The sequence below is a fragment of the Syngnathus typhle genome, linkage group LG2 (genome assembly GCF_033458585.1).
Source record: "Syngnathus typhle isolate RoL2023-S1 ecotype Sweden linkage group LG2, RoL_Styp_1.0, whole genome shotgun sequence".
Taxonomy (NCBI): Eukaryota; Metazoa; Chordata; class Actinopteri; order Syngnathiformes; family Syngnathidae; genus Syngnathus; species Syngnathus typhle.
Genome location: NC_083739.1, coordinates 22,042,000 through 22,065,649, shown reverse-complemented (window position 1 = coordinate 22,065,649; position 23,650 = coordinate 22,042,000). Strand labels below are relative to the sequence as shown.

General features: G+C 42.6%; 4 protein-coding genes across 6 annotated transcripts; 1 reads left to right on the top strand and 3 right to left on the bottom strand.

Moving 5' to 3' along the window:
- Window positions 1–470: 470 nt before the first annotated feature.
- Window positions 471–6,347, bottom strand: rprd1b (regulation of nuclear pre-mRNA domain containing 1B). 2 transcript variants are annotated; one of them, XM_061272055.1, is made up of 8 exons: window positions 6,209–6,347; window positions 5,642–5,858; window positions 4,326–4,464; window positions 3,799–3,932; window positions 3,413–3,537; window positions 2,907–3,033; window positions 2,033–2,208; window positions 471–1,945 (listed from the first exon to the last, which is right to left on the bottom strand). In XM_061272055.1, exons 2-8 carry the CDS (start codon window positions 5,790–5,792, stop codon window positions 1,796–1,798), a joined length of 1,002 nt encoding a protein of 333 aa, XP_061128039.1. In that variant the 5' UTR covers window positions 5,793–5,858; window positions 6,209–6,347; the 3' UTR covers window positions 471–1,795. The 2 variants fall into 2 exon arrangements, with proteins under 2 accessions (XP_061128039.1, XP_061128040.1); XM_061272056.1 differs by having other exon boundaries at window positions 4,335–4,464; window positions 5,642–6,331.
- A 40-nt stretch (window positions 6,348–6,387) lies between these two features.
- Window positions 6,388–11,713, top strand: LOC133149868 (taste receptor type 1 member 1). Its single transcript, XM_061272054.1, has 7 exons — window positions 6,388–7,271; window positions 7,919–8,222; window positions 8,409–9,170; window positions 9,346–9,567; window positions 9,722–9,842; window positions 10,206–11,134; window positions 11,266–11,713. The coding sequence occupies exons 1-6, from the start codon at window positions 7,030–7,032 to the stop codon at window positions 11,129–11,131; spliced, it is 2,577 nt and encodes an 858-aa protein (XP_061128038.1). The 5' UTR covers window positions 6,388–7,029; the 3' UTR covers window positions 11,132–11,134; window positions 11,266–11,713.
- Window positions 11,714–13,277: 1,564 nt separating this feature from the next.
- On the bottom strand, window positions 13,278–14,664 carry her12 (hairy-related 12). Its single transcript, XM_061272273.1, has 2 exons — window positions 14,548–14,664; window positions 13,278–14,040 (listed from the first exon to the last, which is right to left on the bottom strand). The coding sequence occupies exons 1-2, from the start codon at window positions 14,614–14,616 to the stop codon at window positions 13,672–13,674; spliced, it is 438 nt and encodes a 145-aa protein (XP_061128257.1). The 5' UTR covers window positions 14,617–14,664; the 3' UTR covers window positions 13,278–13,671.
- A 3,199-nt stretch (window positions 14,665–17,863) lies between these two features.
- LOC133149834 (transcription factor HES-5-like) lies at window positions 17,864–18,952 on the bottom strand. Of its 2 annotated transcripts, none has more exons than XM_061272002.1 (2): window positions 18,858–18,952; window positions 17,864–18,765 (listed from the first exon to the last, which is right to left on the bottom strand). In XM_061272002.1, exons 1-2 carry the CDS (start codon window positions 18,912–18,914, stop codon window positions 18,340–18,342), a joined length of 483 nt encoding a protein of 160 aa, XP_061127986.1. In that variant the 5' UTR covers window positions 18,915–18,952; the 3' UTR covers window positions 17,864–18,339. The 2 variants fall into 2 exon arrangements, with proteins under 2 accessions (XP_061127986.1, XP_061127987.1); XM_061272003.1 differs by having other exon boundaries at window positions 17,864–18,762; window positions 18,858–18,932.
- Window positions 18,953–23,650: the final 4,698 nt, after the last annotated feature.

Sequence of the window (23,650 nt, the reverse complement as noted above, 5' to 3'; positions counted from 1 at the left end):
AAGATTTTATCTAACGGCAACATACCATGTGAGACGTAACACTCATGAAAACATTAAAAGAATACACGCGCTCTATTGGTACAATAGCCAAATCATGAACATTTAAGGATAACAAATTTATAATAATCACATTTAACAATGTATACAGCACATTAGCGCCAATTCGTTTCCCCCCAAAAATTGGTAAACAATATTGGTACCAAAAACAATATGCAAGAAGTCATCGAGGGACCCAACATATAATCCTGCCTCTCCATCGTCTCATAAATGTTCTGTTATTGTGGAGTAAATGTCAGTTTTGGCAAGCATACGTTATACAAACTGTTGTGTTATGTTCCACATTAAATATAATCACCTACCTGATCAAAATTTGCACATTTAATGTAACATCCAACTGGAGGTGTGAGTCCTTCCATTGTCAGTTTTTTTTTTGCATATCCTGGTTTAATTGTGCTCAAGAAACGTAGACGTTTTTGTTCAAATGGTTCCATTTTATTGGCATCCATTGATTACTTTCATTACAGAAATAAAACTACCCTACAGGTAGACTCCAGCTTGTACAAGGTGGTTATGCAAAAAGAAACGCAGGCTGCACAGCGTGAGGGTAAGAGTAGACGTAACTAAACTACAGTGACACATACTGTTGTTTTTTTGAAGTCCTTCCTGGCTTTCGGTGGCTGCACGGGCATTTGTACATTTTCACACACTCTTTTTAAATGACTATAGGCCAATAATGTGTTCGGTCAGGAGGCCCACCATTGACTGGATTAAAAAATAAAAATAAAATACACACACTCACTTTGGTTTCTCAAACACTGTGAAAGCTCAACATATTCCTGACATTCTGACATCTCAAAGTTCTTTTTGATTGCAGACAAGTCAAAAAGAAAATGAGCTACACATAAACCAAAAGAAGCAACTTCACTCTTGCTGACCTTAAACGGAGGTAAAACTCACCTAACGCACAGTTGCTGTTTTGTGACATCTGGATACACAACTGGGGCATGGGCAATACTTGGATATAGTGGATTACTGGTGAGGATTTGTTCCAGTCAATCATTTGCACTTCATGATTTCATTCCCTATTTATTGCATTAGTTGTAACTGTAAACAACATTCAAGTAGAAATTGAAAGAAGCCACTCAGAATTTGTTTTTGTCTGAATTGCCAATTACTGCACATGGTAAAATGAAGCACAGGTGGTTGTGAAAATCTGAAAAATGCCAACTTGTAAATCAATTCTGATTTGGACTGCCACAAAGGCACTGGCTCTTTAACCTCCACCAAAACTATTTAAAACAAAACAAACCATTGAAAAACGAATCCAACTGCTCAATGGTACATTCTCACCACAGTGTAGTCACAAGCTCTAATAAGGCCAATGAAGCATATGCAATCCAGGTAACAGAAACAGCACCACGAACGCCCCTCGAGAACCGGATCTTCGGTCTACTAAACCTGGCCTCCTTATTCACTTCCATGATACAAATAAAAAATAATGATTAAAACCAAACAGGAACAAACTAACTCCAAGCTGGTGGCGTAGAAACTAAGCGGGAAAATCCAGGCAGACAGAGTCTCTGTTTTCTCTGCAGAATGCTGCGATTTCACAAAACCTAAAGTTATTGTCCCGACGGCGATCCCATGGTCCCACCCGTCTCTCGTCCTTCTGGTAACTGTTGACCTCATTAGGCCGCAGCAAGCAACACAGAGCCTGCAATGGTTATGCTGAGGGTGTGTATTGGTAGGTGGGTGTGGGACGACACAAGGGGCTAGCTGGTCTGAGCTCCACCACTCAATCGGTGGAGAAGAGGTCACCGGCCGAGGGGAGCGGTGCCAGACCGCCTGTAACGTTAGGAAGAAGGGAAAGGTCGGGCAGACTCTGGATGTGGGACTTGAGCTCCTTCCTCACCTGGGTCACCCGGGCAAGTTTCTGCTTGTATTCCTGCACACAACAACGGGATTTGAAAAACTCTACGAGAGTATATAACAATGTTCTTTGAAATGTATTTGATTTTTGAGTTTGCCTTGCCTCTAACTTCTTCTCCCTCTCAACCAGCGCCTCTTTCTGGCTACTGATGTAGTCAGTCAGCATGCGTGCCAACTGCCTCCGGTCCTCCAGTTCTGCGGCCAGGCGGCCGTTGTACTCCGCCAGCAGAAGACACGCTTCGTCCACTGTCTTGGACAGATTGTCGGCTGCCTCCTTATCTGCACATATGGGGCATGTAGCTCATTCAGTGATTCAGTCAGTCTGTCTTTATACTCATGCATGTTTTACTACTTACTTATGTCATTTGGATTTTAGGGAATGAAGTTCAATATATTTTTGTGACTTTCAGCTTGTCACAATATGTTCTATGCTTGTATTTTTTGTGTTGAAATCCCTTTAAACTGTGTTTAAAAAGAGGTAAATGGGCTTTAAGCTCTCAGTATTAGTGTTAACACTGGGAAGAGTTGGGGGGCGTGAAATATTTTCTTCTGGGGGGGCATAACAGAAAATAATTGAGAAGCACTGAGTGGATGACTTGAAATGTGGCAGAACTAATACAATATTTAAAAAAAACATATTTCATTTGGCAGAAACCTAGTGAGTCTGGAACGTATCCCGCTCAGAAAACCGGTATTGCAGTTTGCAATAGTTGTTGTATGTTGTATGCCTTATCCCTGTTATGAATGTTTCTTTTTTCCATCTGTATGACATCCATTACGATGCATATTTTTTTATCCATTGAAATTTTATCTTAAATGTATTCATATTTCTGGAGAATGCCACTTTGTAAGCCCCTGGAGGGTTTTTTTTTAGACATTCTCCATCACATTTATTTAATCTATGTACATTTTAAATTGCTTTTGTATGTGAAAATAAACAAAAAAACAAAACAAACAATCGGGAATAATCAGCTTGCCAGTTATCTTTTCCAGTAGTGAGACATCTTGGACTTCCTGCGGCAGCGAGGCGATTTTCTGTCGCACAGCTGCATCACCTGATGCGGCGTTCTCCAAGTCCTGCAGCGCTTTCACCAACTCCTCTGTCTGAGTATGCATGACAATAACATTAAAATAGACAGCAGGAAACAGTGACTCGACAAAAAATTAAAACCCGAGGAGCACAGGACAGGGAGTAAATGGGCATATCTGTACAGTACTGTATATCATACTTTTGTTTTGTTATTATGACCACTATAAATATTTCTCCACTACTTTGTCTTCTTTTAAAATTCACGTTATTGTAAGGCTCGAAGTAAGCTATCACGCATTGCTGTTTACTCGTCAAAATGTGGAATTTTAATACACGTAGACTAGCAAAACGGCTGCTCTTTCCATTGACTTCAAAGAACCCGCACATGACTGTATACAAGTGTCTGACAGGCCGAGCCTATAAGGTCACAAAAAGAAGCTTTGCCTCCTTTACCAGTTGATTAGCGGAGGCGTCCATGCTACGAGGGGAGCTGATGCTTCTGTAGTCGTCATCCTCATCCTCCTCTTCCTCTTGCTGGATCTTCTGGTAGCTTCGTTTCACCGGTTTCTTTTCCTCTACTATCAAGAGCACAGAAGAGTTATTATTGACAATGCTTAATGTAAATGAGGCATTTGCAAAACCGTACGATATCACACGTGTACCATTTCATGAAACACATAATCCTGGTTATAATTGATTACGCAAAAGCTGGGCAAAAGTCACGTGGGGGAAAAGGAAAAAAAAAAACACCAAACCCACAACAGCACCAAATTTATGAACGTGTTTCCACATTGTGTTAATGAGCATTTCTGATTTTTGTTATTATTATTTGACCACACCTATAGGCTGAGGGCTGTTGGAGTCTTCTATGGCCAGGGTGAGCTGCTGAATAAAGTCACTTCTGTAGAGGTTGCGCTCTTTCCATATGTTCAGGAGTCTCTCCATGTGCTTTTTGCAGCTCTCATCAACTTCACTGCAAGAGGACAGTGGAGTTCAGTGGAACAACAAACACTAAAATGAGACAAGTGCTCAAAGTGCACATAGCATGAAACGCTGTCCCACTTTGTCTTGAAGTCATTCTTGGCTTATGCGACATGTATTATAGGTCTGAATCTTCTTCAGCCAAATACAATTCAAAGGGGATGAATATACATTTGGGAGGGGGGCATGGGAACACAGGGAAATGCTTTTTTTTCTCGCCGTACTAGGATTAAGTGTTGCCGAACCACTACAGTAGGTGACAATGCCACTCTGATTGATAGTGTTCACAGGGTTTCAGCTCCAGGGTGTAGTTTTTTCCCCTTTACAAACATACAAAAACACATCATGGCTTACGTTTAAATGTAAAAACAAAAACGTTATTTACCCCACACACCTGGCAACATGAGAGCAGGCATCAATGAGGACCGACTCAAAGTCTTTAGTGAATTCGGGTCCTTTCTTCTTGCTGTTTTGGATAACATCATTGGCCAGATAGAGGAACGTCAGCTTCCTGGTTTTTTTAGCTGCAGGACAACAAATTACACTTTAAATGTGATAACAACATTGTCACAACTTTATTTTAGAAGAAAAAGCTCATGGCACACCACTGTCATGTTACAACAACATCCTTAAAACCAAATGGCTTACAGATGATTTGATTAAAAAAAAATGTACATGGCGAGTACTCTCAACTTCCACCAACAAGTCAGACTAAATTTAGCTCCTTCCAAAGACAAAGCGTATTACTTGAACATACTTTGTGGTTTACTGTACTACCTCGCTACAGGGCATCTTAGAGCAGTTCAGAAAGCGCACAAAAAAAAATGAAAAAGGCGCATTGAATATTCAGAAGAATTCAATTATCGAAATAATAAATTCCCATCCGTTCACAGTAGAATTAGTAAAGTCAGGTCTCAGCTATTAGTTATAATCACCAACTGCAACAAAAACATGGTGTCTTTATCAACACAATATTTTTATTCTAACAATACCGTTTTTAAGTTCTCATTACAGTTTGCAGTTAGGTACTGAAAGCTGTTTCGACGTGTATAAGTTATTTCTACCATGATCATTAAATGGCTCTAATATAAGGTGCATTGACTTGTCTTTTTCACTGTTAGCACCAAACTTGTTTGGTGGAATTATGTTACATCGTCATGCTTAAAAGACAACTAAGTGTTGAATAAGGTTAATTAATGGTTAATTTGCCTTCATATTAGCATAAGCCTAAAATTTAAGACCAAATAAAGTTCTTGCACGAAACTTTTTGCACAATAAATGTGATGTTGCTTATTGTAATAGAGATTTTTGCTTGCGTAGTGTATATAATAATAATAATAATAATAATAATAATAATAATAATAATAATAACAATAATAATAACAATAATAATAATAATATAATACAGGGTACTAAAACATTGCATATTAAAATACAATTAACAATATTGAATAGGGTGATGTGAGGGGGGGAGCGCAATGCTTTTACAAAATGGGTCCCTACTACTTATTACCCACATTGTAATTGGCAGAGCAGCATGAGGACCATACCCAAATCATGTGAATCCAATGAAAAACAAGGTCTAAAATGAGGGAGACACATTTTAAAGACTCATTATTGTACTGGCATATGGGTTAGATCAAATGCCTGGTCACTAATAAGATCTCAGAGTTTTATTATATTGCTCCATCCGAGCCTCACCTTTCTTCAGCTCTCTGTGCCACACTTTGACAATGAGGCCCGAATGTTTGCGGTGGTGGATGATCCAGAGGGACAAAGTCTGGACGCTCTGCTGCGAGCTGCTCAGCTCCGACAGTTTCTTCTCCAGGGCTGCCTCGGAAAACGACGACATGTCCGCGTACTGGTGCGCGTCTCCTTCAGGGCAGACTCACCACGACTCCGCTCTAAATTGACGGAGCTTCGAGATAGTGGGGGGAAACCACTCGGATCACGGTCATCAAAACTATAGTTGCACTTCCCGCTACTACACGCAAGATTAAAACAGCAACAAAAAAGAGCGTCCTTTGCTACTCAAGCAAATCACTGTTTTAATGTTCCATTAGTCACTAACCTACGGGAATACTTTGCGGAAACTACAAACGTGCAGCTTTTGAGTTGGCTCTCGAGATGCAGTTTGCTCAAGTGTTTGTTTACAGGCACAGCTAACGCTTAGCCAGCAACAGCTAAGTAGCCATTCGCATGCTACGTGCGCGCCTACGCTTTAGGCTGGTTCAAATGCCAGAACTTGTGTAATTCAGAAGCGAATACCTGTTCGGCACAACAGCAAGATTAATTAATCGGTAACCGTCAAAGTGGAGTGGCTGGTAGATAGTTCCCTTTAGATGAACTAATCAGGAAGAATGATCACAAAAAAAAATGGCAGCTCGCACTTTCACCTCGACATGTGGGTCGCGGGACAGTGACGTCACCAGCAGCCGAAGGTCTCTTTTTCGATCATTCATATTTGCTTTTTTTTTTATTCGCTACTTCAAATAACCTAAACTCCATAATTCTATTTGATCATACGTTTTATAGTATCAGCGAAGCCAGAAAGTTGTTTTCAAAATTGACATTATTGCAAATAGTTTCCATAAAGTGCTGTCATTATAAACATTTGCGTGTTCATTTGCATCCTTGACGCTGTGGTTGACAAAATACACATTATTGCTGCTGAAACATAATAATCGTGGCTTGGATGGAGATGAGAGTCAAATTTTGTCAATCGAACAGGCATATCTGAAAAAAAAAGCTTCAAATATCAACCACAATGCAAATTACAAATGTGCAAACAGTCATTTTCATTATGTATACTGTACATGATTTAAAACACAGATTCTAAGATCACACTCATGTAGACTAAATGCCGGGATTTATTTATCAAGCATTAGAAGAAGAAGAAACTATAAATGTGAAATTTTCAAAAACAATGATTTAAGCGGCCTTTCCTGGTTAAGGAATTTATGCAACATGGTAAGTATGGCTCAACCAAGCAAATTAGACATGCAAATGCGTCACCCGAGAGCAATGCAAAGGTCATCCTGCAGCCTTAAATGCACACCTGAAAAACCTCCTTGCATACACTGACTTTCATGAGCAGAGTGGCACTTCTATATCAGCCTTGTTTGAGTTTTGCGTGTGTCGACATGTGTGTGACACTTCCATATTTGTTCTTATGTTGCCTGATGCTGCGAATGGCTGATGCAGAACTAGACTACGTCTCTCAGGGAGGAGGACTATATCTTCAGGGAGACTTTTCCATTGCTGGACTCTTTCCTCTCCATGACACAAATGGCCCAAGTCCTGGTTTGCCCGCTCTGCGTCCATGTAATAAGTGAGTTTACTGCAACAACAACATTGTATGTTCAGATGCGTTTTACAACTAGTTCAACTATCGGGTATTTGTACTGTAGTACTTCAATTTCTTTTCAATTAAAAAGAGAAAAGACAAATGAGGGAACTTGCTGTTGAGGAACATACATGACATGAGTGTGTATTCTGTACTGAAAGTGTGTTGGCATAACAATGCAGCATTTTTTGTTTGTTTGTTTCAACAATATGTATGTAATGCACTTTTTTATCTTTTGTTGCACTACATGTGACCAAATAAAGAAACATATTGTAAATTATGCATATTTGATAAAATGTGTTTTAAATTTAGTAATTCATTAGGTCATAAATTAGTTGAAATAACCAATAAATTGAGGAGGAGCCATTAGGGAGCCGAGCCTCAAGAACTATGTCTTGCAAAAGTTATTATTCCTATCACTAATATTTATTCAATTTAAAAAAAAACACTTTAAAAATTCAGTATATTCCGTGACTAAGGAATAATTGACAATTGAATCACTGTCAAATAAGTGTACACTCAGTTGCGTGCAAGCACACACACGCACGCACACGCACACACACACGCTCACACACAAGGACACACGCGAACTTTCAAATTTTTATTCTAATTTATTTGATTTTAATTCATAGAGGCCGCCACAACAAGCATGGCTACCACATGATGCAAGCCATGCGATTTGCAATAGAAGAAATCAACAACAAGACGGTCAAACATCTCTTGCCAGGAATCTCACTGGGCTACCAAATGTACGACATTTGCTCTGTTTCGGCCAGTGTGCTGGCCACCCTGGACATACTGGCCGATCAGCACCGTGGCCCTGCTGCCAGCACGGAACCAACCCTTGCCAACATGACTGTGGCCGTCATCGGGCCCGACAGCAGCAGCAAAACCTTTACTCCTGCCGCTCTACTGGGAGCCTACCTCATACCACAAGTAAATTATGTCATAACTGATTCCAATAGATGAAAATGTTATTAATCCAGTTCCCCCTTACAGCAGCAGACTAGAATGAAGAAAGCAAGAACTTTTAACATCAACAATGTCTTTAATTTTGCACAGGATGTCTTAAAGAGCTACCAAAGATTACATTGTTTGGTACATGTATTATATTGACTGCAGATTTCCTATGAAGCAACCAACAAGAAGTTGAGCAACAAGGTCCTCTACCCATCATTTTTCCGCACAATTCCCAGCGACAAGAATCAGGTGGAGGCAATAATCCAGCTGTTAGTTCGTTTTAACTGGACCTGGATCGCTTTGTTGGGCAGCGACAACGATTACGGCCTGGACGGCATGCAGAGCCTGTCCCAGCTGGCCCCGGCCCACGGCATCTGCGTGGCCTACCAGGGCATCATCCCGACCTACAGCAGTGAGACAGCCCACTTGATGAAGAGCATGGTGAAGGGCATACTGAGAGCAAAGGTCAACACCATTGTGCTCTTCTCCAGTAAGTCCAAACTCAGCGGCTTCTTCCCTTTTGTTATCGAGGCCAACGTGACAGGTAAGGTGTGGATTGGCACGGAGGACTGGTCAGCGGCCACGCGAGTTTCCGGGATCGCCGGGATCCACAACGTTGGAACTGTGCTCGGTGTGGTCATCAAGGAGGCGGCCATAACTGGCTTTAACGCCTTTGAGAGGAGCGTCATGGAGGCGTCGCTGCATTACGGCGACGTTCAGATGGGTTCAGGCGTTGCCACCGGTGTATGTCTGCAGAGCGCCGACATGTTCAGCCTGGCCAGGAATAACTTCACTTTGGAGAAGTATGACATCACCTCCTCCTTCAATGTATACAAGGCAGTGTATGCTGTTGCCCATGCTCTTCACCGAGCTCTTCAATGCGACTCTGGATTGTGCCAAAAAAAGAGGATGCATCCTTGGCAGGTCAGTTCTGGTGGTTTTGCTCAACATGAAGGGCCGTGTCAAGATCCATTCACTCATTTAGCCTAGTATTGCAATTTTTACAAAGTAGACTACATAGTTGAGTCAAATAAAATAATTAAAATGTGTGAACGCAGCCACGGCCTTTGTTTCACTAGGTTCCACTATTTGCTCTTAGCTCCTGCCCATGCTCAAAGACACGAGATTTTCTCTGGAAAACACCTCAGTGTACTTTGATGCAAACGGAGACCCTCCCACCGGATATGATATAGTGACGTGGATTTGGAGAGGGACGAAGTGGTCCCTCCGGGTGGTGGGCTCCTTCAAACCAGATCCCGTCCAGCTAACACTTGATGAAGCAGCCATCGAGTGGCACAGCACTGAGGCGACATCCATATCAGTAAGATTTACCCTAATATCTTTTTGTCACTGGGGGAATTGGGTAGGCGAAAAATATGCTTTTAGAGTTTTTTCATTTTCAAATGGGTCACTCTGATCCGTAGAATAACTGGAGAGGTAAGACCGTCTTTCTGCCTCCTGTTTCTTGTCTCCAGGTGCCCTCGTCCATCTGCTCTCCGCCTTGTCCGAAAGGCCACAGGAAGGTGATGAGAGGTCAACACGCCTGTTGCTTCGACTGCCAGGCCTGTCCATTTAGCACCTTCCTCAACATAAGTGGTACACATTTCTACATCCATTTTTAGTTACCCTTTTCCCCACTGTTTTCATTATTATTATTATTGTTATTATTATTATTGTTTTATTTGGAATAGTTATCTAACAGGACGAAAAGGTGTACAAGCCAAGACTTACCAGTACTGCTATTTTTTGCTTGACCACCGGGTTGCGCTAAACCCTAATAAAATGACAACAATTTCTAAACTTTGTGCTTAATGGACATACATTGGAAAACCAACAGATGTGGTACTTAGATGAGGAAAAAAATATTCAAAACCATGCGAGGCGGACTCCAGATTTATAATGTGAGGCGGGAGAGTGTTTCAAATAAATCCTCCCTGATGTTAAAGTTGCTGTTCCCAGAATCCATTATTTGCCAACCGTGTTCAAGCGACCAGTGGGCCCCTGCTAGCAGCGAGCAATGTCTGGATCGGAGGGTTCTGCTTCTAGCCTGGGACGCCCCCCTGTCCGTGGCACTGCTCTTCTTCCTGGTCTGCTGCCTCCTTCTGACCTCCAGCTCGGCAGCCATCCTCCTGCTGCACCTCCACACTCCCGTGGCCAAGTCAGCCGGGGGGCGCACTTGTCTGGTGATGCTGGCCGCCCTGACCGCCGCCGCCTTGAGCTCTCTGTGCCATTTTGGCCCCCCGTCCCGCATGTCCTGCATCCTCAAGCAGCCGCTTTTCACGTTCAGCTTCAGCATGTGTCTTGCCTGCATCACCGTGCGCTCCCTGCAGGTGGTCTGCATTTTCAAGCTCGCCTCCAAGCTTCCACCGGCCTATGACAAGTGGGCCAAAAAACAAGGGCCTGAGGTGACCATTGTCATCGTCTCGGCCATTGCTCTGTTCATATCTGTGACCCGCGTGGCTTTTGACCCACCGGAACCGTCCCAGGATGTGGACTTCTACAAGGACAGGATTGTCCTGGAGTGCAGCAATACCGTGTCGTTCGGTGCAGGCGTAGAGCTAGGGTACATGTCACTCCTCAGCGTAGTCTGCTTCTCCTTCAGCTACATGGGCAAAGACCTGCCGGCCAACTACAACGAGGCCAAGTGCGTCACCTTCAGCCTCATGGTCTACCTCGTCTCCTGGATCAGCTTCTTCACCGTCTACCTTGTCCTAAGAGGGCCCTTCACCATGGCCGCGCATGTCTTTGCCATTCTCTTCAGTGTTCTGGCCGTCCTTTGGGGCTACTTCCTGCCCAAGCTCTACATCATCGTACTGAGGCCGCAAATGAACACCAACGCTCATTTCCAGAACTGCATTCAGATGTATACTATGAGCAAGCAGTAACTGGTAAACAGAATTTGAATAGTAACATTGTTTTTCTCAGTACGAACTCTACTCCAGTTAATACAAGAGCATCGTATATATTTGACAGTAAAAATGCTTTTTTAATTTTTACCTTTATTGTGTGCACAATTTAGAGTCTTCAATGCACCTGAGGCCCGCAGCAAAGCGAGCCACGCGGCTGAACGAGACGAAAGTCGACCATCGTACAATCGGCGACTCATCCGTCGTACTCACTGCAACCAAAGAACTCTGACCCCTCATGTGGAACAAAACATGTAAACAGATAATATAACAATAAGCACAGAAAAACATTCTTTATCCTCTGCAAAACATCACAACTATTACACCAGAAATAGCAGCACAATGTACAAATTGAATACTGTGACAAAAACGGTTTAATTTCTTTTGAATCAAACTTGTATGTCAAGATATCACTGTATTATCAACATCTTAAATAAGTGTATACCACTCCATAATTAATTTTTTAGAATGATTCTTTCTTAGCAGAGTCAATCAAAACAATTTCAGTTTTCCGTGGTAGAGGATGCAAAAACACAGCAACATCTTTTGGAAGAGATCATTTAACACTTTGAATAAAGCCACAATTGGCCTGTCTTCTTTCTCGCTCTCGCTCTGTCTGTCCCACGCACACATACACATTCCCAGTGCAGTTAGCCTCTGTTTGTGAGGGGAGATGAAAAGGTCTTTTGTGGCTGGGAGGTCAGCCCCATTGATGAGTAGACGTGTGAGTAGAGTCCGAGCAGGGCTTTCCCACAGTCTGCGTCGCACTCACGACTTCATGTGCTCGGTCAACAGGCAAAGTGTGCCACTGATCAGCAGGCGCCACTTTTATTGGGGGCCAATCTAGTGCACTTTGACAACCGAAGCTTGACTTTTCCAGCTTTTTTTTTTTTTTTTTTTGTGGAGCAATTTGAATAGGAGCATGAAACATTAGCATTAGCCATTTAAAACAATTATGAGGCAATCTTCAAAATTTTCCAATGTGCCATTCATCCAATCATTTATTTTCTATAGCACTTGTCCTTCTTGGGGTCAGAAGCAGGGTACGCGGTGGGGCTGGATACCAACCAATCACGGTGCTTCATTCATATCACTTCAATTATCCAGGCAGTACCTTTCCCTAGAGGCTTTTTACGTGCATCCAAGTCAGTCATTAATTGCTCCCAGACTCGCACTGGGATCTTCTGACTGGGAATGGGATAGGAGATAAGAGCAGTGATCTGATAAGAGGATGACAGCCCATCATTCTCCCTCTAATTGAGATCCGTTATCTCGTCTGGTCAGCTCTGTGTTTATCCACCCCACCTTGGAATTATTGATATGTCTGCCACTCTAGGGAATCACCTTTGTGCAGTCACACGGGCACGATCGGATGATAAAGTCCACACTAAGCGCATCCAGAAGAAACACAAAGATGGTCCATTGATACAGTATATTTTAGCCTCACTCCAAAATGGATTTAAATAATTTTCCCTTCAAAAATCTACACACAACACCCCATCATGACAACATAAGTGTTGTATTCACCTGACTATATTTGTCAGGTCAGCCATATTTGATTTTTCGAATTAACATTTGTTGATGAGGTCAATAATATATTTTAAAAGAAAAATTGTGTGTGTAAAATATGTTATTTTTTGTAATAATTGGTGGCGTGTGATTCTTCAAAGTTCAGCTTTGATCCAATACCAACTGGCCCAGAATCACAGATACTGACACTTTTAATAACTAAGTTCAAGTCATCATAATAATGCTAAATCTGAACTACCATTGATCAATATCGGTACCTGTAGCAAAATTATTGATATATGGATCAATCAGCCCACCACTAGCAAATATAAAACTTCAGTCTTATTTTTGATTGTGTTATAAAAAGGTATACTGAATGCTTAGTAGAGTTTTTGTAAAAAAATTTTTTTTTTTTTTTCAATGGTCCAATCTTATGGCTGGAGTTTTTGCCTGGAGTGACACACCTCCTCCACACGGAGTGAAAGAAGGCGGCTGGAGACGCAGCATCGCTGAAAAATGAGAGTAAAATGTCGGCAAACTCAGACCAATAGAGCAACTTGATTGTTTTAATGATTGTTTCATTTTTATTGTTAATTGTCATACAAAATGAATTTTAAATGCATAAAGGTCATTGCAAAAAGAGTAACACGTTCACACACACACACACACACACAGCCACAGACGTCACATCACTCATCATGACACAATTTGGCATCCAACGATAAGAGAGAAATATTCTCAACACGGGCGGTCAGTACGACGCAATATGGCAGAGATACACTGTTACAATCGGGCAAGATATCAAACTCCACTGGAGTAAACGAGTCAACAAAACCATCATCACGCAAAACCAGAGAAAAAGAGGTTGAATGGTGAATCACAGTCAAAGTAAATGTTTTCAAGATAAGTGAGGGCTGTGGCTTTTTTGTCTCCATCAATATGATGAGACGTTGAGGAAAAAGCAGGGCTGGAGATGTAGTTCCTCCTAAGTGAGGAGGGGTCCAGGTCTTCTACCAGGGCCTCCACACAGCGCTGCCATGGCTCTCCTGCAGCCTGGTGCCCCTGCCGGGCGAGCACACTGGAGAAGAGCCGCGGTCCCTCTGGACCATCACCGTGCTGCCGGGGTCCGCCGAGAGGAAGTGCAACGAGTCCCTCCAGCAGTGAGAGTAACCCCGGCTGTAGTTGCCGCTGCCGACCGTGCTGGCAGCGGGCTGCAGCTGCTGCCTGAGGAAGCTGACGGTCATCTCCAGGATGTCGGCCTTCTCCAGCTTGGAGTTAGGCTCTTGCTTGTGGAATTCTTTCTCCAGGATTAGCTTGAGCTGCTCGATGCAGCTGTTGATGCGATCTCGACGCATTTTCTCCACGACGGGCTTTCTCAACTGAAGAGGGGAAGGAGAGGAGATGCAGTGGTCAGCTTGGCCACTAAAGCTAATCAAAGTACGACTGTGTGTCTATTTCATGCGTCTTGCAAAATCGAACCTTTTCTTCACAGATATCACAAGCATATTTGACTACGTTTTCACATTCAATCTGTGATTAACAATGAGGGGAATTTTACATCTACAAAATTGTCACATCGTCAACGGCATTCTGAGGAAAACCATAGATGACACTGACACCTCTGAAAGAAATGTATCAGATAATGTCACCATAGAAACACACAAACAGCAAACTCACAGATTCCTAGATTTGAAATGAGAAGTCAAGGTGGTTCCTCAATTGATTTAAAAATTCTTTTGTTAACAAATGCGTGCAAAATCACCACAATATTAAAAATGAAGACGATTCATTTTTCCTCTGATTTGAACAAGAACCATGATTTGCTGCAGCAAGCCACATAAAATAATGTGGCTTGAGCCTGACACCTATACTCAATTATGACTTACTTTGATGTTGTCCCTGTCTGAGATCCCAGCGTGTTGTATGAAGGAAAAGTTGGAGGAGCAAGGTGCCATGTCTTATGCAAGTGTAGAAGAGAAGCTTCTTCTCTGACAGTTTCGTTCGCTCTGGTGTCTGTGCACGGGTTGGTCCTCTTTTTATAGGTTCACATTAGCATAACAAAGGCATGTGGCTCAAGCCGGGCTAGGGTTCCCACACTCTGACCAGTGGGACTCTCAATACAACAATAGAAGAGGCATCAATAACCCAGAGGTCATGTATCTGTGGCGGGCATGTTTCCCAAGATAAGCCACGAGTGATAAAGCAGAGCACAGTAACTCATCATTGCACATTTATCGTGAAAATACATTATTGGACAGTTCCAAATTAGATGGAAGAACTTGGGGCTGCGGCTTCAAAGAGGGCTCTGTTGCAATTCCAAGACCAAATGCCGCTGCAGTAAAACAATATAAAGTGCAAGTGTGGCAAACATACGCAAACAGTGGACACATGTACAACAGCTGGCATACTCTGTTTTAAAATAAAGGGAGGAGACGGAAACAGGTAGGTAGGTAGGTAGGTAGGTAGGTAGGTAGGTAGGTAGGTAGGTAGGAAGGTAGGTAGGAAGGTAGGAAGGTAGGTAGGAAGGTAGGTAGGAAGGTAGGTAGGAAGGTAGGTAGGAAGGAAGGTGGGCGAACAGATGAACCGAGGGACAAATGAATATTTGAATACTTTGCCCACCCCTGGTTTTGATAAGGGTACCTAATGTAGTTAGTTGCCAGGGAGTGTATTATTATTTGGGAGGGGGGGCTCTTGGATATTCAATGTCTGGACCTTATGAGTCATTATAATATTTGCAGCACTTAAACATTGACGGCACACTTTGACGTCAAGCCATGTGGCAACAAGGGATGTGTCAGATTAGTGTCAACTTAATAGCATTGTTAGGGCTCGTCAGAGGGAGTCGTGCAGTACTGGAGTAAAGGAGTCGTCCCCCAGATGTGAGCGTATGGTGTGAGTAGGCCTGTGCGCCCACTTTCCCACCAGTTCCCAACATCAGGCTCAGTGCACTACAAAAGCCCAACGACGCTCCTCCCTGCTCCACTGGGAATGTTAATTGATGTTTTGTGGTTGGAGGGTAGAAGCGCACACACGCACGCACATGCACACACACACACACGCACACACTTCTGCACCATCTGCATCGAGCCAATTGTCTCGACTGCTATGACCCCCAAACTATCTGTCTATTGACCATCATCTATTGCGCTCTCTATCTATCATTAATCTATCTTTTTTCTCATGAATCTATAAATCCATTCATCACCTATCATCGATCCATTTATCCATCTCATTCTGTTATATGTCCGTCCAAGTCTATCTATCTATCTATCTATCTATCTATCTATCTATCTATCTATCTATCTATCTATCTATCTATCTATCTATCTATCTATCTATCTATCTATCTATCTATCTATCTATCTATCTATCTATCTATCTATCTATCTATCTATCTATCTATCTATCTATCTATCTATCTATCTATCTATCTATCTATCTATCTATCTATCTATCTATCTATCTATCTATCTATCTATCTATCTATCTATCTATCTATCTATCTATCTATCTATCTATCTATCTATCTATCTATCTATCTATCTATCTATCTATCTATCTATCTATCTATCTATCTATCTATCTATCTATCTATCTATCTATCTATCTATCTATCTATCTATCTATCTATCTATCTATCTATCTATCTATCTTTCTATCTATCTATCTATCTATCTATCTATCTATCTATCTATCTATCTATCTATCTATCTATCTATCTATCTATCTATCTATCTATCTATCTATCTATCTATCTATCTATCTATCTATCTATCTATCTATCTATCTATCTATCTATCTATCTATCTATCTATCTATCTATCTATCTATCTATCTATCTATCTATCTATCTATCTATCTATCTATCTATCTATCTATCTATCTATCTATCTATCTATCTTATCTTTCTGTCTGTCTGTCTGTCTGTCTGTCTGTCTCCCCAACTCTTTTTGCCACAAGTGTGTGTGAAGCCCAGACCCCCTCCCACTCGTAGCTTCGGAATTCCTGCCATAAAGTGCGGCTGGTCGGCGGCGCAGTGCGTCTTCCCGTCAAGCCGACCCTCTGTGAGTGTGCTCTCTGTGGTTTCCCACAGTCCGCGGCCATTCAACGAGGCCCTGGGCAGGAACAATAGAAGTGTGTCTTGTTACACATCACATTAGCTACGCTGTTTGATCTCTTGTTGGAGGTGGGCGGTGGGGATACGGGGGGCAGCGGCTCAGGCCCGCGGGGCCATCTGGCTCAGCCAACTAGACCCTGAGAAAGTCCCAGGGTAGGAATGCTACATTCTACACACAAGTTGTATACACACACACATACACACATTGACACACAAATAGTTGTGAAAGACTTTAGAAGCACTTGACACATAATTCAAGCACGAGACAGCACGCCTCGACCTTCTCAGCACAAGTGGCACACAAGGGAGGGGATGGGGGTCACCAAATGTGCACCAACCAGATGAAACTCGCATGAGAACACGAGCTTATTGACAGTGGACACCTGCAGCGAAATCAAGTACGAGGGTGTAACTCATTCACAGTTGCATCATTTGGGAAGAGGGCTTTGTATAGGAAAAATGTGCGGCACCAATAATGATCAACACTTGACTGCGTAATAGCAGGAGCTCACATTAACTCAAGTTAATGATCCAGTTTTAGCCCTTCTTGCTTCTTAGGAAGATATTTTAAGCCTTCACCCGAAACCCTGACAAGGATGAACCTTGTAGAAAAAGGGCTCAATTTGACCCACCACATTACAGGAGGGTTTAGGTATTTTAAGTATAAAACATTTTTTTTTATACTGCAGCAATGCCAACTCTGTTTTGCAGTGTGTCGTGAGGGAGCTTCAGGTACACCATGGGACAATTTCGCCTTATCTGAAAATTATTATATACTCATGAGAAATAATGCACCTGTTGCATTGTAGCAGAATAGTTGTTTTGCGTTCAACTTAACAGACTCAGATTTCAAACTGAGTTGTCATAATTTCAGTACCTTGTAAGACATTTTTGTGCGGTGGGATTTTCGTTGCATATGAATTAAGTACCCAGGCTCAATAAATGTTTGGAAACGTTCATTTCATGCATGATGATATAATACTACAATTTAGCTGAGATCTGCTTTGGTATATTTACCAGTGTTCTCAAATGGTAAATTATGCAACAAAAGCATGACACCATGGAATAAACACATGAAAACGATATAAGATTTGCAAAACTTCATCTGAAGCCTTTTTTTATTTTCTTCTCAGGGAAGCACACATCATTCCTTTTCAAAAGGCATTCTAAGTAGAACATGACGTCCATTTTGAACAATACAATTGACACGCCCACGAAAATGTGGTGTCAGACATGAGGATACACACAGTGACAGTATAGTGTTCAATCAAAACAGGATTTACAGCGCAAATCAATCCATAGGATTCATTGTAAGACACTTAAGCGATACACGGTATCAAAGACAATTCTTGGATGAATCGGAACTCAACTTGGGTGTGATGTCACAGCCAATACACACGGTCACATGGTAACCATAAATGTCGTTCAGTAAAACTTGAACCTCATCAAATCCTCCCAAAGGAATACTGGCACACGGCGGCCATTTGACCACACGGTGACCCAAAAGAACTCGACTTCACAGAGTCGATATAACTTGTGGTTTGCAGTCCTCCTTCGGTGTCTACCAGGGCCTCCACAGAGCCGGACCGGACAGGCCAGCACCTTTACCGGAGCTGATGGGTGAGGCCGGGGGTGACAAGGTGCTTTGAGCTCCCCTGTAGTTCCCGTCGGACACCTGCAAGTCTTGGAAATGTCCCAGCAGCCGCCTCTGGGCGGAGCTCTGGATTTTGCAGTGGGACAGGAAGCTGACGGCCTGGTGAACGCAGTGCGCGTAGCCGTTGGAGGAGGAGGAAGCCGAGGAGAGGGCGGGCCGCCGTTGCTGCTGCCAGCTCCTCAGGTAGCACACGGCCATCTCCAGGATGTCGGCCTTCTCCTGCTTGGAGTCGGGCTGCTGTCGGAGGAACTCGGGCCCCAGCAGGGACTTGAGTTGCTCGATGCTGGTGTTGATGCGGTCTCGTCGCAGCTTCTCCACCATTGGCTTTCTCTGCTGAAAAAAAGAGCGCATAAATATTCAATCCACTGGCTCTGTTGTGGAGTTTTGCAACAAGTGATTTGTATCAAGAGAGACACCAGGTTTACCTTGTGAGTTGAAGTCTCCTTGGAGAAGTGACTCGCTCCATAAACAGCAGGAGCCATGCTTGCAGGTCTGCTCGTTCTCCGAGTGTGAGCTGACTTCTTCTGTGCCTCCTCCCTGTATTTATACACGCCGATCTCCATATGAATGTGTGAGTCTCGGGCTCAGCGGAGGTTCTCACACTCCTCGGGCCAATGGGAAGGCCGGGAAGGGCTCAGAAGAACGCAGGGCCGCCACATGCTCAATGAAGTGTTTATGGCCCCAGGGACAATAGAGCGTGTCTCCGGGGAGCAGGTGGAGGGATAGACTGGGAGAGAAAAGAGCCCGGGTGGGGAGCTGGAGGAGGAGGGAGGGGGACATGGGCGTTACTGACCCACTGCTTGTGTTGATATGGGAAAGTGGTGACCCTCCAAGGGAAGCACGCTGCACTCCCGTGATGTAATCACACACAAAGTGAATCTGACAGTGTGCACACGTGGCGCTTCCCCCTTCCCAACAAAAAAATCTGCTCCTAACAGATAAGTGGTATACGGCTGAGGTTCTCACACTTTAAACATAAAGTAGCACCCCGCTACAAGTACAGTTATAACAAAAATGAATGTTTCAAAAGACGGTTTTAAAAAGGGCTACTTTTTTTTATATATAAAACTTGACTTGGATCTGACAGTTAAAGACTCAGGACTTGGATTGGTTATAAATTGGAGAAAATGGCCAATAGTGTAATTGTTTGACTTTGTTGGTTTTCTGAATATATCATTACAATATATCATTACTCCTTTTCTGCATTTTCTCTTCTTTTTTTTTAACTTGCTAAACACTCCTAAATATATTGACCTGTTTTTATTTCATGTATTATTTTTTAGTCATTATTAATCCTCAAGGGCAGAAATGTATATCAGTGCACACTAACTTAAATGTGTCTCTGGGTCCCTTTGAAGCGTGTCTGTGCTCCACAGTAGACGTCAATGTGTAAACACACAAAGTGTCCACACGTTCCCAGCACAAGTTCACACATCCGACGCACTCCCGTCTGGTCCAGTGTTCCCACAGCCTGACACACTTCTGCATTATGCATCACACACACACACATCCTGCTATACTGCCTGTCGCTTTCATGTGCGTATTTGTATCCACTGTAAAATTGACTGTCTTCCACCATTCTGTCTGTCTATTTGTCTGTCTCTCTAAAAATATCAAGTGCTTTAAAATGGCTGGCAGTGAATCTTTGGTATAATTGTGATGTCATCACACAAATCTGGCTTAGCCTTTTGTTTGTTTGTTTGTTTGTTCATTCTTTTGTTTTTGGAACAAGGCCTGTTTAAGAATATAGTCCTCTCCTTTTAGTGAAAGTAGGCATCTTCTTTTTAAATATAACTCACCAACTAACTTTAAGAAAACAGAAATAAAGACGGGGTCTCAATTTCGTAAGATTATATCTTTTATATCTATACCAAATACTTTTATGTTCTTGTAACTATTGAAACATGACTTAATTCTCTTCTGAACATTTAAAACAATTTCTGTAAAATAATTATGTTTATTTATTTTTTTCCATTCTTATGGCATTTAGTGGTACATGTGGCAGTTCTGTTTAATTGGCCTTATGATTACAAGAGAAAATTCTCAATAAATTGCACCCTAAAACGTTTCCTGTTATAGATGCACAGGCACACACGCGCGTGCGCACACCCACCCGCACGCACGTCCACACGCGCGCACGCAGGTTCAAGCTGCAGCTGGCCACGTCTCGGTCACACGCTTCTTTTCCCCTTGCGTTGTGCTGAACGTGGGAGATGAGGTGCTCCCGAGCTTCCCACACTACAGCGTTAATGACACACAGACCGCCCGCACAAAGGAAGTGTGCCCTATTCAGCAGAGATATTGAGTGGACCACCCCCCTCTCCCGTTCCCACCCATGCACGCGCGCACGCGGACGCGCACACACACACAGGGGAACACAGGCTTGTCAACTGGGCTTCCAGGCACACCATCTGGACTCATGGTAACCATTGTCAGTTATGGAGATTCTCACTGTGTGAACTGGAGGCCGAAATAGAGACGTGGGCGTGTGTGTGTGTGATGTTCAAAAAGTTAACTTTGGCAATTATTCTATGAGGCCATTGAAACACACTTTTTCCTAGATCATCAGTGATTCCAAACATAAGAGGAAAATTTGCATAAAATATTGACACAACTGATGTTTATTTCTTTTGTGATCTATTTGAATTTTTTTGATGATTAAATGTCCTGTGGGTCATTTTGATTGTCAGACTACGTCCAAAAGAAACCAACACGACAGGAAAGTAAAAAGGTTGATTTTCAGCTGGGCGTTTAGTGACTTGTCACAGCGTACCGCCACACACTCAAATGGGGGCTGTATCAAACATTCTGCCTTTATACTATTTTATGATTGCTTCAAATGTTCAATCGGTGTATTTCACGTCGAGGGGCAGATGTTTGCGTCTGTGTTCCCACCACACATCAGCTGAGGGTGACAAGGGGCCAGTAAGGCATGGCCTCCCACCTGTTTGTTTGGATTGAAGCCTTTGTATAAGATGAATCCAACTAATTTATGCCCATGTTGCATTGTCATAACGCTCCTGCGTGATTGGCCGAACGCCGTGAGAACCGGCGCCGCATTAAAGCAACGGCACGGCGTATAAAAAAAGGACCTCGGGTGGTGTCGGGCCAAATCATCTCCAGGCCTACATGAGTCTGGACTACGTGGACGCCGCTATGATTGAGCAACACGCAACGTAAGTGTAGACATGCTATAACGTGTTATTCTTAAAGTCCTATTAGTTCCATAAGATTGTATTTGTGTTTTCTCAGCAGTCTATTCTGTTCTTTTCATAGTGTTTATATTAGCTGCACCGCTTCTAGTTTGTGTATGTGGATGTCTATGTAAGTCTAATCCTTCCAGGGCGCTCCAAGTCAGCAGTTCTAATGTATTAGAAATGGGATTGTTGCTTTGATCAGATTTTATATTCACCTGATTGGTTGATCAAAACAAGTCTGTGTCAGGATCAGAATGGAGCAAGCAGGGCAACCAAATGGACCAGGGTTTATTGAAGGGAAAAGGTAGTTGGAAGAGAGGATAAGAGGAACAAACTAACAGAACCGGAAAACTGCCTTAACGGACCGACCGACAGACTGGCTAACCGAAACAGAACTGGCAAAGACAGGAACCAAAAGAAACAAGAACGATATCAAATGTGAAGACATCAACGATCCGACAGGGGAGTGAGGGGCAGACAGGATTTAAATGCAAGACAGGGAACAAGAGGGAGGTGACTGATTACATTGATTGAGATAACACAGGAGGGGAGGGGCGACGCAAACAGAAACCATGGTAACATAGACATAATAAAGCAAGCGGGGACGAGTCGTGACAGTCTGACTAGCGAATGACATTAATACATTTAAGAACGATTCTTTTTCCGTGGGGAGCAAGTCTTGATTCTGGCAGGCAGTTGATTTTCTGCAGGCGTTAAAAAAAAAAAAAAAAAACTTAAAATTACCAAGCAAACCTATGTAATAATGAAGTAAGAATTATTTTAGGAACCTCTTTGCAAACTATAACATTGAAACATTGTGGTTTTAAAATAATCAACATTCTCTTGATCCCGCTTGAACAGATTTATTTCTTAATAATGACTCTTGTGAGGATGAGCGGTTCAGGATACAACTGAATGACTGAATCAATAAATGTGTACAAACGACTGAACAAACGAACAAACAAACGAATTAATTAGTTTTCATTACTTAGTGAAAAAGATTGAATCAAACAACGTGTTTGAGGCAGAACAAGCAATATTAAAACAAATATTTCAAAAATGTATAAATCAACCAATTGGATTTCCTGATTTAAATGGAATTAGTACATCACCATGGAAGGCCTGGCTTTATTGCACTGGATTTACTTTTCTAATGTGTGCCCTATCTGCAGCATGTGCAAGGTGATGCTGATGGAGAGGAAGTGCACAGACAAAGCAGCAAGAATGCGCTCGTCCCTGCAGAGGCAACTAAGTGGAGGGATGTCCGGCTCGAGCTCAGATGCGTGGGACAAAACAGTGTCCTTTTTTGCCCTGAAGAAAGCTCTCATTTTTCACAACGGTTTCACCAAATCGTCCAGGGAGGCCATGCGCGCGTTCCCCTCGCCCGCCGATGATGTCACCCCACTGTGCTGCCAGTGACCGATGGACTTTTCAACATTGGGTTTCGTTAAAAGCTGCGCAAATTGCGCATTTTTTATTCTTAAACTTTTTTTAATTGGGGGTTTAACTCCAAAATGGTTCAAAATTGGGACTTTTTATTTTTTATACACCAGAGGCCTTAATATTTCTTGAAAGTGTTCTCAGAAAGACCACGTTGTCAAGGTATGTTGTGGAGAAAACGCCATATTCCTTTGTACAAAGGATCTTTATTGCGTTAATATTGTATTGTACAAATGTTTGAAATGTCCATGAAATTAGGAATAAATGCACTGTGGTAGGGAGTGAGCTTTCGTAAAGAGTTTTAACGCTGCGACTTCGATACACTTACGGCTGTAAGCAAGAATAAAGTCCACGATGTAATGATAAAAGCGATTTGCCTAACGTCAATACTTTGTGTGAATGCTGCATGTACCATTGGACAGCAGAGGGCGCTCGACTGTACGTGTGATGAAGCGTGCTGAAACTAAGTAAAAGACCTTCTCCCTCAATATATTGGTTTGGCTATTGTTTTCGCTACTATAATGGCCCGATGGTTATTGTTTTCGCTACTATAATGGCCCGATGTGTTCAAGTAATAACTT

Bases quoted from the DNA above. Each gene is read 5' to 3' on its own strand.
- rprd1b (XM_061272055.1), bottom strand. From the start codon at position 5,792: ATGTCGTCGTTTTCCGAGGCAGCCCTGGAGAAGAAACTGTCGGAGCTG. The intron at 3,034-3,412 runs GTAAAGGAGGCA...ATGCATACTCAG, and splicing joins ACGCCTCCGCTAATCAACTG to ACAGAGGAGTTGGTGAAAGC. The intron at 1,946-2,032 runs GCAAGGCAAACT...TGTTGTGTGCAG, and splicing joins AGAGGGAGAAGAAGTTAGAG to GAATACAAGCAGAAACTTGC.
- LOC133149868 (XM_061272054.1), top strand. From the start codon at position 7,030: ATGAGCAGAGTGGCACTTCTATATCAGCCTTGTTTGAGTTTTGCGTGT. The intron at 7,272-7,918 runs GTGAGTTTACTG...TTTAATTCATAG, and splicing joins GCTCTGCGTCCATGTAATAA to AGGCCGCCACAACAAGCATG. The intron at 9,171-9,345 runs GTCAGTTCTGGT...ATTTGCTCTTAG, and splicing joins AGAGGATGCATCCTTGGCAG to CTCCTGCCCATGCTCAAAGA.
- her12 (XM_061272273.1), bottom strand. From the start codon at position 14,616: ATGGCACCTTGCTCCTCCAACTTTTCCTTCATACAACACGCTGGGATC. The intron at 14,041-14,547 runs GTAAGTCATAAT...TCCCCTCTTCAG, and splicing joins CAGACAGGGACAACATCAAA to TTGAGAAAGCCCGTCGTGGA.
- LOC133149834 (XM_061272002.1), bottom strand. From the start codon at position 18,914: ATGGCTCCTGCTGTTTATGGAGCGAGTCACTTCTCCAAGGAGACTTCA. The intron at 18,766-18,857 runs GTAAACCTGGTG...TCTTTTTTTCAG, and splicing joins AGGAGACTTCAACTCACAAG to CAGAGAAAGCCAATGGTGGA.